The 17,258-nt window shown below is 42.4% G+C and overlaps 1 protein-coding gene across 1 annotated transcript in view; it reads right to left on the reverse strand.

Annotated features, from left to right (window-relative positions):
* The window catches only part of LOC135234856 (kinesin-like protein KIF21B), a 99,883-nt gene extending 91,280 nt beyond the window's left edge, over window positions 1-8,603 (reverse strand). Inside the window, 1 exon segment of the mRNA XM_064299850.1 lies at window positions 8,181-8,603. Within this exon segment, the coding sequence (XP_064155920.1) occupies window positions 8,181-8,221 (41 nt within the window). The 5' untranslated portion in view covers window positions 8,222-8,603.
* Between the last annotated feature and the right edge of the window lie 8,655 nt (window positions 8,604-17,258).

The raw sequence follows: 17,258 nt of genomic DNA on the forward strand, positions 1-17,258 counted from the left end.
CAGATGGAAAAGTACTCTAGGGCTGTGTCCTAATCAGTGCACTTACCTACTATTACGTATACAAGTCATATACAAGCTGTGAACAATGTGTAAACTCACTAGTAGGCAAGTGCGCTGATTGTGACAAAGCCTATGTGTAATTGCTTGAGGACAGATCTGATCCCCACAGATCACTATGAATGAGAGCTGATGAGATGCTGCAGTCCACAGATTGAGCCAATATCTGCTGAAAGACCGTGGGGCACTTTACAAGTAAACAGAAGAGTTTGACCTTGCCTTTGTCTACTGAGCCAGAGTTCTGTTAACTCTGCAAACGAAAACGGATTTTAATATTCCCAAGAGGCATTCTGAAATTAGTTATTTCTACGATTGGTTTTGGCTGCTGCTCTCAATATTACCCTGGATGTTCAAGCTAACCCCAGCGAGAGTGCCTGTGTGCTTCCTCTATATCCGTAGAAGTGAATATTTAGGGGGAGTTGGCAAACACAGCTTATAAAGGGCATTTGGATGTGTTGAAACACACTGATCACCGTAAACAGGAAGCTGGATCAGCGTGTGCACACGGGGCTGTGAGGCCTCGCTGACAGGCGGCGAACGCACGCTCGTCAGGGGTAACCACACCCTTCCTGCCACATTTCCGGAACCATCTGTCTGCTGAAAGAGGAAGTGCTGGGGAAGGGGCTGCTGTCTACGTGGCTCACAGGAGAAAAGAGTCCGTGGGTGCGAGCCAGTGTAGGTGCTGCGAGCCAAGCTCATCAGGAATGAAGAATGTTCGTAGGGAAACGGGAACACCCCCCCCCCCCCCAGATTGCGTAATGGTGCAGTCTGCTACTGTGGACTGATGTATCTGATACATCACCAGCTTATCGTATGTTTCATCCTCTGCTGGGGCAGGAAGAAAATGCTGAAAGGTTATTTTTTGCATCACAGCTTAACTGCCTAGTGGTGAGCCTCAGTCACAAACACACTAGCCACACTCGCCCATCTGGGCCAGGCCTCAAAGCTGATTAGATTCTGGATTCCACTTTACTGTCATATTTCCGTGAAATCTGTCTTGCGTCACAAGCTGTGCTCGTCACGTACAGAGGAACAAACACACAGAGGAGCAGGCAAACGGTTTCAATGCATTGCATTTCCCCAACCCACTGCACTTGCCCCTGGATTCAATTCTGTCAGTTCAGGTAATTGCCTAAAATTCAATTCATTCATTTAAAAAGTGTCCATAAGAGTATTTTTTTCAAATAATCAGTAGAATTTTTATTCTGTAAACTGACCCCAACACAACCCTGCCTCCCACACTCCCAGACAGCCCTGCTCCCAGGATGGGGGTGTCCAGTGGACTTTTAAGAGCTCTGTACTGTGTTAAGGGATCCCATCAGATCCCTGAACAGGCTGGATCAGAAAAGCACCTGAACACCATTACTGTATACAAAGCATAAATCATGCAGTCGGAGGACCTGCGTGGGCCTGTCGCCCCTAACACCCCTATGAGTTTGTGTTTAGTGTGCAAACGTGCTGTTCTTCTCTATATCCCTCCTCTCCCAGGGTAACAGCTTCATCCTTCCATTTTGGGCGCTTCCACACTGGCCAAAATGGGCTTTGTTTGTTTGTCCCACTATATTACATGTAGAAAAGGTCCATTGTGAAAGTTCTGCGAGTTAATCTGTTTACATATATGGCCACACATAGAAGTGGCTGATTGACTGATGTCATCGCAACAAAAAGCAACCGACAGACTACTGCGTGTATCATAAATAAACACTCACTCCAAGCACCGCAACCTTGCTGCAGGCAGAAGCCAAAGCACACAACTTAAACCCCTGAAAAATGGCCTGGTCTGTTCATTGTTTTAGAGCACAGACACAGGTCTGCTTCTGAAAATTCTGTGTCTTTTCACAAGAATGTTTCAAACACTTTCTATCACATCGCAATTTTCTGATCGCTCCCAAGAACATCTGAACGCGTAGTCATCCTGTGAGCGTAGTTATAAAACAGTTCGGAAAAAGCTGTATGGCACAGGTTTCTGAGCCATGCATCACAAGCTTCAGGAGGCCCTGGGTCCAGGCGTACAACAGTGTCGGCACTGTTACACTCAAGATGTTTTTACCCAGCAAGCCCTGGGGCAGCCATGAAGCCTTTAATTTCTGCCCAACTAAAATTATTCAACAACTCCTCTGAACCAGATCCAGGAGGATGATGCACCACTTCCTTATAACCCAGGGCTAATGTCACAGCCCACCCACTTACTGAATGCCTAGTGAACCCCCCACAAAGTCAACCCGGTATGGGCTTCAGACCGCTTCCTCACGAAAACCAGGAAAATTACCTCACACTCTGTACCTACCTCAATAAGGCTTTTAAATTAAACACATGAGAACGCCATTTTATTAGCACCAAACCCCATTTTATTGTCTGGACCCATTGGAGATTTACTTGTTTCATTGTGAAAGACACTGTATGTATTCAATCAATCAATCAGACTTTATTTATATAGCGCCTTTTGTGCAAAATTGCAATACAAGGCGTTTAACAACACAATAAAAATACAACAATACAAATGAAAATGAAATGAAATGAAGTGAAACTACAGCAATACAGTGAAAATAAGAAAATGGTAGTATAGAGGGTGGATTAAAATAAAATTAAAATTGTATTTTAATCTAAAAGATTTAAAATAAAAGATTAAATTAAAAGATTAAAATAAAATAAAATGGATTAAGAGAATGCCAAGCTAAAAAGGTATGTCTTAAGATTTCTTTTAAAGGTGTTTACAGATTGTGATGCCCTCAGCTTCTCAGGAAAGCTGTTCCAGAGGCGAGGACCATAGATACTAAATGCCGCCTCTAAAAGGAAAGGGAACAACTAAAAGGCCAGTGCCAGAGGACCTGAGTGATCTAGAGGGAGCATACATTAAAAGCATGTCTGACAAGTATTCAGGTGCTAGTCCACTGAGTGATTTGAACACCAACAAGAGGATCTTAAAATCTATTCTAAAACTGACAGGCAACCAATGAAGGGACTTTAGGGAAGGTGAGATGTGTGCTCTCCTTCTGGTCTTGGTCAGCACACGTGCTTCTGCATTCTGATTGGTCTGTAGTATATTTATAGCTTTCTTAGATAGACCAGAGAAGAGAGCATTGCAGTAATCAAGCCTGCTAGTGATAAAAGCATGCATAAGTCTCTCAGTATCTACCTGGGAGAGAAACGGTTGCACTTTAGCAATATTTCTAAGGTGATAAAAGGCTGTTCTAGTGAGATTACTGATGTGAGATTCAAAATTCAAATCAGGGTCTAGAAGCATGCCAAGATTTTTTGCTAAGGGCTTGGCATTTAGCGCCAGAGATTTTAAATTAGTGCATAATATCTCTCTCTGGACCTTTGCTCCGATAATTAGAACCTCTGTCTTTGTTCAGTTGCAAGAAATTATATGACATCCACAGGTTGATATTGTCAATGCATTGAGCCAGTTTATCAATAGGGCTGATGTCATTGGGTGATAAAGAGATGTACAGTTGTGTATCATCGGCATGGCTATGAAAATGAATCCCATGTTCTCTGATGACATTTCCCAGTGGCAGCAAGTAGAGACTGAACAACACAGGTTCCAGAATGGAGCTTTGAGGAACCCCACGTTATGCTAGTGTTAGCCGAGGAGTGGTCTATTTGCCAAGGAGAGGTATATTTGCCGAGGAGTGGTCTATTTGTTGTGCTTCTATTTGCAACACAAATTTGCTTTTAATCAGGCAGACTTTATGATGTCTTCTTTGTGATGTTCCGACTGTATCATCAACCCAACACTGGACAAGACGTTCCTTGGCAGGAAACATAAAGTAGACACTTATAAGTTCAAAGAAAAGTGTATCGAGAGTCTAGGTCTAAATCTAAAGGTCTTAGACTTATGCAGCTGCTTTTGTTTGCAAACACTATGCCAAATCCAAACATTTACAAGACATGCCCCAGATATTCACAAGTATTTCTGTAAGGATCAGTTTTGACAAAAGAAGAGAAAGTGTGAAAGTTAAAAAGAGAGACATTTTTCAGTTGATGCAGTTTCAAAGTTCCGGTTCTGTTTATTCTCAGACAGTGGCAGCAAACAGTGGCATAAATAATGTGTGGAGGATGGGGTCAGGAGCACCAGCATGCTTCCGTAGGAACCACAGAAGAAGTCTTATCTAAACTCAGTCTTATCAAACTCTTGACTGAAGTCCAGAGCAGACACACATCCTCCACCTCCTGTGATGACCTCCCGTTATCTCTGCTCTGGTTCACCAGCGGTTTCTGGTGAACAGTTTTCTCCCCCAAATCTATTTATAAGTGACAGCGTTGCGTCAAAACCACTGACTTCCTCACTGCATCCAGAATCTGTGACAGAACTTGTCATGCTATAAGACAGAGCAGTAGGCTACATCTGGAGATTCTGTAGAGATGGGTCCTGATCCATTACATTACAGTACATTTATTTAGCAGATGCTTTTATCCGAAGCAACATACAAAAGCGCATATCATGGTCATTGGACAACTACATAACATAGGTCCAATAAGGTACAATACACATTTCGTACAGCTATTTATAGCCAAGAACACAGTTCAGTTCATGCAGTTAACATTATTCTGACCTAACTTACGCCAAGCCAAACTAGGGAGAAGAACAAGCTACAATATTAGGACAAATACAAATTACAACTAGACCCAACGGTGTCGGATTACTTAGTTGCGTCGCCATGGATGCCTTCTAGCCGCTTGCCGTAAAAGAGTTTACTAGATGTTGTAACACTTCAGATGTGGAGCTACAGCTCTTCCGCATTGCAAATAATAAAAAGGTCCAAATGGCGAATGGGCAAACAATATGGCAGACATAGGTGGTCCCAATAGCAAGAGCACATTCAGATGCATCGGTCGATGAAGTTTTGTGTTGATCTGACATATGGTGTGGCAGTTATGCCCTTTTAAACATGACCCTTTGTTATAGCTTATATAGAGTAGTGGGGGACCATAGAAACCCACCTACCAAATTTGGTTGGTCTACAATTTGTAGTTCCCGGGTCTCAGACACTTTCAGCGGAGAAAAATAATAAAAATAATAATAATAGTCTAATCCTAACAGATACAATAGGGTTCCACCAGCTTCGCTGCTTGGACCCCTAAAAGTGCTGGAATGGGGGTACATGTAACATGAGTGTCATGAAAGGGGGATTTAGAGTGAAATGATACACAGAGTGGTGGCAGTTAGTCCAGGTTAGGGTTGCAAAATTCTGGGAATATTCAATGTGGAAACTTTCCATGGGAATTAATGTGAATTTATGGGAATTATCGGGAAATAACGGGAATAAAATGGAAATACGGAATGTTTTGCTTCGCTTCTTCTCGATTTTGCCGCAAAACGAAATTGAAGAAGAAGAAAAAACCGGAAACCGTACTACTATGTGGACTTGCGCTAAAAAAAATAGGTCTTTGTTTCTAACGTTAGACATTTAAAATGAAATAACTAATCGAAAAATGAAGGGCGACATATTCATTAGAAGGACAATATCAGTCATGAGAAGCAGGGACGCGTGTTTACAATGAGTCTAACGTGGTGTTTGATGTTGAATGGGCTTCTATTGGATGGGGGGGGGGGGGTTTGCTTACACAGGTACATCTAAATATCTAAATACTGAAGCAAGCAACCTGTCTGGGGTGCACACAAAAGCCCGGGTAGGTGTGAAAATGACCCCAGAAGTATTATAAAATGCAATTCCCCTTTAAAACCGAAACATCCAAGTCCACAAGTACACTTTCACTTTTGATAGAAGACATGACACATCCGAAGAACTAGACACATCTAGGGAAACGTTTAGATAGCTGATGGAAGAACATCAGCTCAAAGAACAGGATGTAAATTTAAAACCAGTCAGAGTTGTATCTCAGAGCATGATGCATTAGCAGACCCAAAGACTCTTACACACACAGAGGATGCTAATTCTGTGGTCCGTTTGACACACTCAGGACTGCACCTCCCATCAACCCCATTTCCAAAACCTTATCTGGCCCTTTGCCTTTCATATGCAAAACCTGAAGTCAACAATACAAAGAGTGCTGGTGGGATATGTAGTTCCCCGAGTTTCAGTCAGAAACACAGTTAACGTGACAGAATTGAGAGACTTGATGATGGTGGTTTTGGTGGTGGCAGGGCAAAATAAAGTTCAAAGTTACACAAAGGCCAATACTATGAGTTTCACCTGGCCATCCCTCCACAAATACAATCCAGGCCTTGAATACTTTCACAGTGACTGTTCATTTTCATAGGGTTTAAAGCAAAAACACAACTACATTCCCCTGTAGCCAAAGCATTTTATTACCCTGTCTCACTGTAGGCTATGCCATTCCTGGTCTTATCCATTCAGCCTTGATGGTTCCAATGATGCTACTATTGGAATCCATTTACCCAAACACTAAATCACTTGCCCTGTATGATTCACAATTCACTACTTTCTTGAAATTAACCAAATTAACCAGGAAAACCTGTGAGTTGTGAGACTGGATCAGCTTCCACACAACTGAGTAACCATGTCTCCACCACAACACTTTCACCTCTTGAAGTATGATGAAAGAAAACTTCTTTTCAGACCCCTGCCCGCCGATCAAGATACAGTTACACGTCTGGGATTTGTGGTAATTAGGAGAGGTGGCAGTATAATATATTTGGCATCAATTATAAAAACCGCAAACTCTGGGATTCATGTTGCAAGTAGCGTGCGCAAGCCAATGTAGCTGAAATTAAATGTACTGGAATTTTTTTTTTAATGTATCTTAAGCCTACTCTTCACAGCGTGTTAAAAGGCACTAATTAATTGTTGTGGGTGGTTGCACTACCTTGCGTAAAATCCAACTGTCTCTTTATTGTAGCACGTTTTCCTCATTTGACAAATTTTTTACAACTTTTTCTTGTTTTATTCATGAGCTGAACACAACAAAACACAATGGCTGTAACACAGTGTAGCCTGGTCGGCCTGGCTGCTCAGTTTAAATGGGACAGGGAAGCCTCCGGAGATTACATCGTTGGAAAACCACACTCCAGCAGAAAACCAGCCCGACCTCCGTACGGCAACAGTCCAGATGATATATTTATGTCCCTTCCAGGTTTACCTGAGAGACGCGGAGCAATCTGAAATCCCCTTCCCCTCGTGCGTTTACTGAGAAACATCAAACTCTCAATTCAAGCGGGGTACGATGTCAAAAATCTAATAAATATTCATAAAATAGAAAACGAATTGCGACGACTTTTGATGTATACGCAATTGGCTACCTCCCTCAAGCAGTGCAAATAAATGTGTGCCATACCTATTTGTTGAACAACGGAAAAGTAATGCACGGCATTCCACTATTTTGTACGGCACACATTTGCGTTGGGCCAATTACACTGATCAGCGCTGCAATGTCTGGCATTTGTACACTTTTGTTCATTCGTGCACAAACACAAAGTTAAAAACGGGAAGTGACTGAAAGTTGCAATCGGTTTAGCAGCCAATAAGTCACACCAGGATTCAAGCGGAAATTCAGCCGAGTCCCACAGACTGACAGCATACTAACGACGACGCACCTGTGCAGCAACACGCCACCCAAGTTCCACCCACTAACAAATTGTTCCACACCACAGTTCGACCAAAGAAGTGTTTGAAAATGCAAACTTTTCGGTCGGTAGCTAGCTAGCTAGTTCTTACAAATGATCTTAAACACGAATGAAGCGAGCAGACAACGTGGTCCACATTGGGCTACTGCACAGAAGCAACATGTTGCAATACAGAAGCCAAACATGTTGCAGTAATGCAAACCTCATCTACTCAAGAGTTTCATCTACATAGAGTTTTGAAAATCTCATTACCACTGGGTGTCAGAGACTAATGCAAACATCAGGACGGAGTGTAGCACAGTGGGTAAGGAACTGGGCTTGTAACCGAAAGGTCACAGGTTCGATTCCCGAGTAAGGACACTGCCGTTGTTTAAAAATGCTATATAAAAAAAGTTGTGTAAGTCGCTCTGGATAAGAGCGTCTGCTAAACGTCTGCTAGAATTTGGAAACACCAAATTCCTTGTTCAGTGTTAACAATAACCGCACAGGAACATGTAGGTTACCTTAAAGTCCACGTGTAATTCACAACCAAAGGTGGGACAGAAACGTTCAGTTACCGACCGTAGCTTACCTTAAGCAAACCTTGACACAGCAGTCATTTTGTGTCGCCATTATTTCGTATTCCAACTCTTGTCTTTTTCCACTATGATCGGTGCTGAAGTTCGTAGAAAAGGAGAATCCAGTTTTTGCGCATAACAAAAACGACCATAAACCAAAATTTTGTCATATTAACAACATGTTCATTGCCATCACAAAACAGGGCATGGCTAAAAACCTTCCTCCAGACCCCAACTTGCTACTCTAACTGTCATTTTGAAGTTTCTGGCTGCACCGCGACGAGGCTCTTTTTTTTCTTTTTTCTTTTTTGATGCACTGTAGCTACCGAGCTACATCCTGTCCAAAGCGTGTGCAATATGTCACAGGTTGCTTCTGAAACCCAACCACAAACCCGACCGTCCCAAGAGTCAAAGTCAACTGTGCGAAGCAGCCCTGAATAAAGGGGGCGTGGCGCAGCCGCACTCGATTGACAGCTACCTAACCATCACAGAAGCCACACTTCTCCGCCCCCTTTAGCGTATTAACCAATTAGAAAGCATCGGTGGAATAAACGTGCGTGGGGAAGACTGTGCTGACACGCTGTGGCTTGACCGTGTAACTGTCGCAGTCTGCTACACATCTGAAACCCATTAAACTGTCAAGAAACAAGAATGTTTGGGGTCTCCAGCAGCAGGCAGAAGTGTCAGGCTCCCCCGAAGTGGAAGGCTGCGCAGCATAACATGTACATAGTTGTGGGACGGTGAAGTGTATTGATTTATTCCTGATTAATAGGCACACACGTCCCCCATGAATTTGCGAATTACAATAAACCAGCAAGACATAGCCATAGTTACTAGTAGTTACATAGTTACATAGTTAGCCATAGCCAAGACAAGACATAGTTACTATGCAACTCTGTACATGGTTGGGAAACACATTTAGTATTTTCTCGTTAGGGTCATGTCGCTATATGCGCTGCTGAGAGGTCAATAAGTTTAAGGCATGACGATGGCTTTTTTTTTTTTTTTTAGAAAACAGAAGAGAGGAACTTTCTCTGCTCTAGGTCAGGCAGCTGACTCAGCCTTTCTTAGAAGCACGTTTTAGTCCGTCGGCTTGTTACCCTTTCAGATAGGAGCCGTTTCCATTCTGTGGTTGTTGTTCAAGGCGGAGGTAGGTGAACCTGGCATGTAAACATTTAGACAACGAAATTTCGCCCTGCTGTCAGGATTGAATCCCGTCCAACCTGGTGTGCTTGAGAAGGACAATTTGCTTGTGGTGGATTCAACTGGAGAGATAATTCCTTAACATTTATTTAAAGAATAACCAGAGAATGGACAAAGTAGGCCACTATAAAGGTCTATTATAAAGAGTGATTATTTTCCAAACCTGGGCGCGTAACACAGATTAAATGCGTCGGCGCATGTAGGCTACGTAGGTTTTCTGCACTGACTGATATTCATCCACAGGGTAAGTAACAATCCTCAGGGATGGTTTGAACGCTGACGTTCACTGTCCCCACAATACTTACTCGACGTTCTCAGGACAAAACATAGGGACTCTGTTATTCCAATGCCGTTGCGTATTGACCGTTGAGTACATGTGCCCAGAGGGGGTGCGTCACTAGGGGGGTGCGGGGTGCACCATCAGAGGGTGGTGACACTGAAATGACTGCCAATAATTTTTTTTGTGCATTGTTTTGCGTAGCGACGAGATGAATGTCTCCGAAGCAGTGCACTGCTGGTTGATTGAATTAGCGGTATTAATGTGAGGCCAAGCGCTTTGTCTAGTGACGCCACTTCGTGTGCCAACACCATGCACTCAAGTCAGCCACCCTATATCTTCCTTGTCGTGCAATTGTAGCCAATAAAATAATGGGTTTTCCACTGTTGCGTCAGGAACTGTCTGTAAAGATGATCACTGGTGGTGTAACAGGGGATTATTCAACATGGCGAGGTTGAGGCCAATGGAAGGTTTATGATAATCCCTAAACATCCAACGGCTTCGTTAATTGCTTTTCCGCTGAATGAAAATTAGCATTTAACTGTTGCTTGAACAACGAGGAAGGCGGTTCAGTGCAACATTCTGTGGATGCATGGTGACAAAACATTCAGATTACTCTTAATGTCTTGTCACCTGTCCAGAGATATGTTTGCGCTGTTAGCTGGGAAAATGCAGTAAAATCACAGAGGTGTTTTTCGAGGCATTCCTTCACTCAGTAATTACTCATAAGCAATTGACTTACCCACATTCTCTTGGTAAGTTATAAAGCTAGTGGTGAAAGGGGCTGTTCAGAGATTAGTTATATCTGTGGAGAGGAGGAAGCAAGGGGCTGTTCAAAGATTAGTTATATCTGTGGAGAGGAGGATGGGCTGTTCAGAGATCAGAAAAAAGAGGAAATGCAGTAAAAGGCCACTAACTTTAAACAGATTGCATGGGTACAAATAAACTGGCAAGTAGCTTATCTAGAAGTCTGAGTTTGCCCCCCCCCTGCAAAGACATGCACAAACACTACTGTCTGTTAGAGGCAGCACATGGGTTGTTTAAAATTGCCAACTTAGGCTACCCTTACTCATAATCCAAATTCAACCCCTAGCCTCCAGTAGTTCCCCTGGAGTGCCCTGAGTATTATAACTCACTGACATCACATTGAGGGCCACTCACAAAGAACTCTGGGATCCCCCTTCAGCATGAAGCCTACATTGTTGCTGGCTCAGTCATTTCTGTTGTCTCAAAAATATCACAAAAATATTTCAAGATATTTTAAAATTGTATTTGTATTTTAATGTATTTTTAAAAGTCTCTAAATACTAAATGTATTTGGTTATCTAGGAAAGTGTTTATTTAAAGGAATGCATTTTTTAAATATTATTTGGGAAAGTATTTGGTTTTCCATGAAAATAATTAAAATAAATGTTAAAAAATCAAGTATTTCATGTGTAAATGTCTTTGAAAATACTCCAAATATGTATTTAACTCCATTTTCAAATACAAATACATATGGTTTACATTCTTCAATTCCTCCTGATCCAAGAAAACAGTGTCTTGGCTATTCAGCAAAATTCACTGAATGTGTACATTAATTCTCCTTTTTTTATTAACAAGTATGAGAGGAACATATGGTTTTTAAGGAATGTAGCATACCCAGTATAAATAAATGGAATGTTGTTGGGGAAAGGACCAGTGAGTTGTCAAATAGCTAACCTACAGGTACAGACTGGCGGTAGTCAAATGCCTGACATGCCTACAGATCTAGGGCCATACTGAGACATGATATTGGACTCGGCCTTTGTGTGTAACACGGAGAGGAGGGAGGGGAGGGAGAGGAGTGAGAGGAATGAAGTGATCGAGGGGAGGGAGGTGAGGGAGAGGCAGGAGGGGATGGAGGTGAGGTAGAGGAGGGAGGGGAAGGAGGTGAGGGAGAGGAGGAGGGGAAGGAGGTGAGGGAGAGGAGGGAGGGAAGGAGGTGAGGGAGAAGAACGAGGGGAAGGAGGTGAGGGAGAGGAGGGAGGGGAAGGAGGTGAGGGAGAGGAGGGAGGGGAAGGAGGTGAGGGAGAAGAATGAGGGGAAGGAGGTGAGGGAGAGGAGGGAGGGGAAGGGGAAGAGGGAGAAGAAGGAGGTGAGGGAGAGGAGGGAGGGGAAGGAGGTGAGGGTGTCACAGGCTGAGATAGTGAAGACTCTTCTGTTACACTATGAGGGTGAGGTTTCCCCAAATCCCTCTGAATGATTTGTTAAACCTGACTTTGAAGTCCTAAGCTGATTCCAAATTTTCAATAAACCATGTCCTTGATTTGCAGCTGAATGGGATTACACAACCGCCTGCCTGTATACTGATAGAAAGGTAATTAGATTTAAAATAAACAGCATGTTTTCCAGACTTTATAACCCACAAGGAATTGTATAACTGATTTAATAGATAGATACCATACATACACAAATCTGAAAATACATGCAATAATATTCTATTTAAACATAAATTTGTTGTTGCCACTCATTCTTGCAGTTTTATTGAATATACTGTAGAACGTATTTTTTCACTGCATACGTTTAAAATTTATAGTCTTAGAATGTGAGAATGAAAATATTATTCATTTCTATATGTTTTGCTGTAATGCATTACATTTAGCCATTTATTAAAACTACACCCTCTGTATTTTGTTCTGTGTTTAACTTTCTGCAAGGATCACAAAATCTTTTTTTTTGTTTGTTTTAACAAGAATGATATTCTGGGTCTCTCACCTGCAGAAGCTCCAGGAAAGAACTGCCCACTGCTCTTGGGCAGGGTGAGGGCATAGTCTGGTAATGAACTCCACACCAGTACTGACTGTGGCTGGAAATCCAAACAGGGAAAACCAAAGAGAGTTCCTTGCCATGGTTTTACAATACAAATGCAAATTTTGTCATGCCAATAAAGCACTTTGAATTTGAATTTGAGAATGCAGAGTTAATGTGCCGTCCATTCATTATCTATACCCGGTAATTCCTGGTCAGGCTCACAGGAGGTGCTCATTGGGTATGTATTGGGCAAGAAGCAGAAATACACCCTGGACAGGCCACCAATTTATTGCAGAGTAATGTGCCAGTTTGGCTCCATAACGGAACTGTATTGGATATGAGGAGAGCTTGTTCCACTCCAGCTCAAAGTTGAAAATCTGTAGCATTACATCGCCCTTTGCATGATGGAATAGAATGCATTAGTCCTACAGCCAGCCAAGTTCCAATAAAGCCACAGTCTGCTGCTTGAAAAAAAAAACACATGAAAAAAAAACACCAACCAGTTTAGACCCAGGAAACCGGGTGAGGTTAGTTAGCAGTGCAGTCAGACACCAGCACACAGCTGTGGGTCTCCTACAGCGGGAAGGAGCACACCTGCGTACTGGCAAATTGTGTGGATGACTGTTGCATGCTCTCCTGAAGCCGACTGACGCCTCGAACAACCAAAGGATTTCAACAACTGAAAAAGAACACCAGAACTGAAATGTATGTAAATATATCAGTAAATGGCAAGCATTGTTGGGCTGAATGGCCTGTTCTCCTCATTATGTTATGTTATGTTATGTTATGTATAAAGCATTGGTAATCAACCCTGGTCCTGGAGATCTGCCGTACTGTAGGTTTACATTTCAACCCTAATTTGGCACACCTGATTCTACTAAAGCTGCGTTTCCACCGCAGGAACTTTACCCCGGAGGGCTTTATTTTACCCCCCAAAAAGTTCCTGCTCGGGGGGTAGTACTTTCCGAAAGTACAGGAACCTTTTGGGTGGAGCTTGCAGCGCTGAACATTTCTGATTTTTTTTGTGTTCAGCCGCCATGTTTAAAAATATGCAGCCGCAAACCAATTTATTTTCATAATAACTTCAAATCAAACTTGTATGTTATGCGGCGCAGTAGCCTAGTTTTGGTTATAGCCTGCCAATGTCTTGGAATTATAACGTGTGCTCTTCTGTTCTTTTCTTGCTTTAGTATTCGTTTTATACATTTTTTTAATAAAAAGCATTCGTGCTGGGACAGCATATTGCGTACCAAAACATTCAAACGGATTAATTCGGTTGCTGAATATTTTATTCCGGATTTTCTTTGTTAGCCCGTTGTAATTGACTCAAAACGTTTGATACAGTTATGTGAGGTATGCGGTAGTTCTGCGTAATTCACATTGGTGATACAGTAAAAGCAAACTGGAAATCACCTTCCGCACTTTTTGTCAGGGTAAAATAACAGGTTAATTCTAGTAATCGTCCCATTAGCTTTTTCAGACTGCCGTAATTTTACTCTGCCATTCTTCAATTCCACAAAAAGACCAGGAAGACTATGGACTAATTTATGGTGCATGGTTTGCATCTGGAGGGCACACTTCGCTGCTCGGCTAGCAGTAACTTCGAAGGAAAGCAAACGGTGGCTGTACCACTACTAATTTAAATTTTCACGCAAGTCCGAGTTTTCGTTCTATTCTTGTCATTTTGCGATTTGCGATATGGAATTGACGATGAGAAAGTAATCAAACAGCAAATTGTTTACAACGTGTGCATGTTTTCTGCTGTTGTTGCCAGTTATACATATAAATGTGAATGCATTTGGTCGCTTCGGATGTCAAGACATGAAAGCGAATGTTCGCATAAAAACATAATGAATGTGTTTGAGAGGATATATAAAACAGTTACAATCTGACTATTGGCCTGTTATATCCTATTTGTTGCATAACAACGGTCCAAGTTCAACTACCAACGACAGTTTTGCTTGACAACGGTAAAATAAGCCCAAACGGCTGCAGAAGAATATTTCAATTCCAGGTGATTAAATCGATAAAATAAAAAAAATACAAAAGTAACCATATATAATCATTGTTGGTAACCCGTTGTATATAAGTGGAATAAACCCCTCTGGGCTGTCCCGGTTATTAGAAAATAATGTAGGCTACTTCGGTGGTAGTATGGGGTTACAGAAGAAATCATAGGACAGATGGACCGACGACAACGTCGTGGGCTAATTTGCCTAATCTTCGCGGGACTTTAGACCGCGGTGGAAACGCAGACAACCATGGGCTGAAGGAACCTTTTAGTTCCTTGAAAAATAGTTCCTGGGACTAAGGAAAAGTTCTGGGTAATTTTGGTGGAAACGCGGCTTAATTAGCAGCTCTTCTTCTTTTTCTTCTTTTTCTTCTTCTTCTTCTTTTGGTTTTAATGGCGGTTTGCAAACTAAAATTAGTGCATTACCACCACCTACTGTATGCTTTGCTGTCTTCTTACATTACATTACAGGCATTTGGCAGACGCTCTTATCCAGAGCGATGTACAACAAAGTGTATAACCATAACCAGGAACAAGTATGATGAGAACCCTAGAGAGAAGTACCGGTCCAAGTGCAGGGAACAACCGCATAGTTCAACTTGGACCCTGAAGGTTAAACTGATTAACACTAACACAAACGAGAACAGCAACAACGCAGTCTATGGAAAAATACAAGCAGTAGTTAAGACAGGTGCATTAACTAAGTCACCTATTAAACAGCTACCTAGTTACAATCCTAAGCTTACAGTCATTTAAGAGATTACAGGGTGGTAGAGAGGGATGGGGAGAGGTGCAGCCTGAAGAGGTGAGTCTTCAGTCGTCGCTTGAAATGGGTCAGTGTCTCAGCTGTTCTGACCTCCACGGGGAGGTCATTCCACCATCGTGGGGCCAGAACAGACAGGAGACGTGTTCTGGAAGCGCAGGTGCAAAGAGGGGGAGGTGCCAGGCGTCCTGAGGTAGCAGAACGGAGGGATCTGGCTGGCATGTAGGGTTTGAATATCTTGTGGAGGTATGCTGGGCTGATCCTTTGACTGCCTGGTATGCTAGGACCAATGTTTTAAATTTGATGCGAGCTATAACAGGCAGCCAGTGGAGGGTAGTGAGCAGGCGAGTGACGTGGGAGTGTCTGGGGAGGTTGAAGATCAGACAAGCTGCAGCATTCTGAATGAGTTGCAGGGGTCTGATGGCAGATGCCGGTAGTCCAGCCAGAAGAGGTTGCAGTATCAGGCGGGCTGAAATCATTGCTTTGGACCAGGAGCAGTGCAGCGCATGTAGAATAAGTGAGCAGTTCTGAGGCAGCAGTATGGCATGAGGTGCCAGCGTTTATCATGTGTAGAGTATTGCATAGGCAGCAGTTTATCATAGTGGCAGATACTAGTGCAGCGGTATAGATAGTGCAGAGTTATCATAGTTTAGATTATAGCAAGTGCAGCAGTATAGCTAGCAGAGGTATAGCAATAGTGGCAGTTTATGAGTTACAGTATAGCAATGTGCAGCAGTTAGCATAGTTGCAGGGTTATAGGATAGTGCAGCAGTTTATCCATAGTGAGAGTATTAGTAGTGCAGCGGTATAGAACATGTGCAGCAGTCAGAGTATAGAATAGTGCAGCAGTTTATCATAGTGTAGCAGTATAGCATAGTGCAGCGGTATAGAATAGTGCAGCAGTATAGAATAGTGCAGCAGTTTATCATAGTGCAGCAGTATTGCATAGTGCAGCGGTATAGAATAGTGCAGTAGTATTGCATAGTGGTTGTGAAACTGAGCTTACAGCTCAGAGGCTGAGGCTGGAAATACCAGCTGAGCAAGGTACTCAGTCTTGATTGCTTCAGTACATATCCAGCTGTACAACTGAATAATAAATAAAACATGTAAATTGTATTAGTTGCTCTGGGTAAAGGAGCTTGCTGAGCAAATAAGTAATACAAAACAATTCAACAATGATGACCTTCACCTGCAAGTTCCTCCTTGTGTAGCACCACACACCATGTTGACTTTTATAATCCTCAGTATATGGCAGGTAAATCAGGCAGACTCATTTACTGCTTTACTGAAGGAAAATTGATTGATTGCTACTAAAATAACCGGATTAAGCAAGTCTGTGTGATGTCTAGCACTGTGTCCTGCCAGGAAAGGCTATTATGAATTGAAATCATGTGACAGTATTTTTATCATTAGAGCAAGTGGCACAAAAGGCTATACACAGAAATGTGATGGAGAGAGAGGAGTTCTGGACAGATTGTGAACCTTCAGCTCCTGTGCAGCACCTCTGGGTTCAGTTTTCTCTAATGAATGTGCTTAGAATTGGTGCTGTGTAATCAAACTAATAAAACTTACTACACGACAAGAAAGTTATAGAAGCTCTGGAAAAATCTCAAGGAAGGGTGACTAAATTGGTTCATGACATGAAATGCTAAAGTGTGAAGAAAAATTTAAGATACTTGATCTCTTCAGGCTTAGCAAAGGGAGACAGAGGGAAGGGGGAGCATTTTTAAAAAACTAATAATAATAGGGATTAACAAAGTGAGCAACAATACATTTTTCAGACTGGGTTCTGTAAGCAGAGTAAAGAAGCATAGGTGGAAAATAGAAATTCTGCATAAATTTCAGCATTTCTTTACGTAGAGAGCAACACGCATGTAGTGAAGAGAAACACCCTTGGTGTGTTCTGGCAATTAAGATGGGATGAATCGCCTGTTCTCTTGCTCATGCGTTCTTAAATCTTGTCTTCACATGTTATAGCAGCAGAGCACATTGGGAGACACTAAGTGTGAGGTAACCACATCGCAAGCTGCTGCTTTTCTAAAGGACGGGTTGCTGATAGGTCAATA

The sequence above is a fragment of the Anguilla rostrata genome, chromosome 11 (genome assembly GCF_018555375.3).
Source record: "Anguilla rostrata isolate EN2019 chromosome 11, ASM1855537v3, whole genome shotgun sequence".
NCBI lineage: Eukaryota > Metazoa > Chordata > Actinopteri > Anguilliformes > Anguillidae > Anguilla > Anguilla rostrata.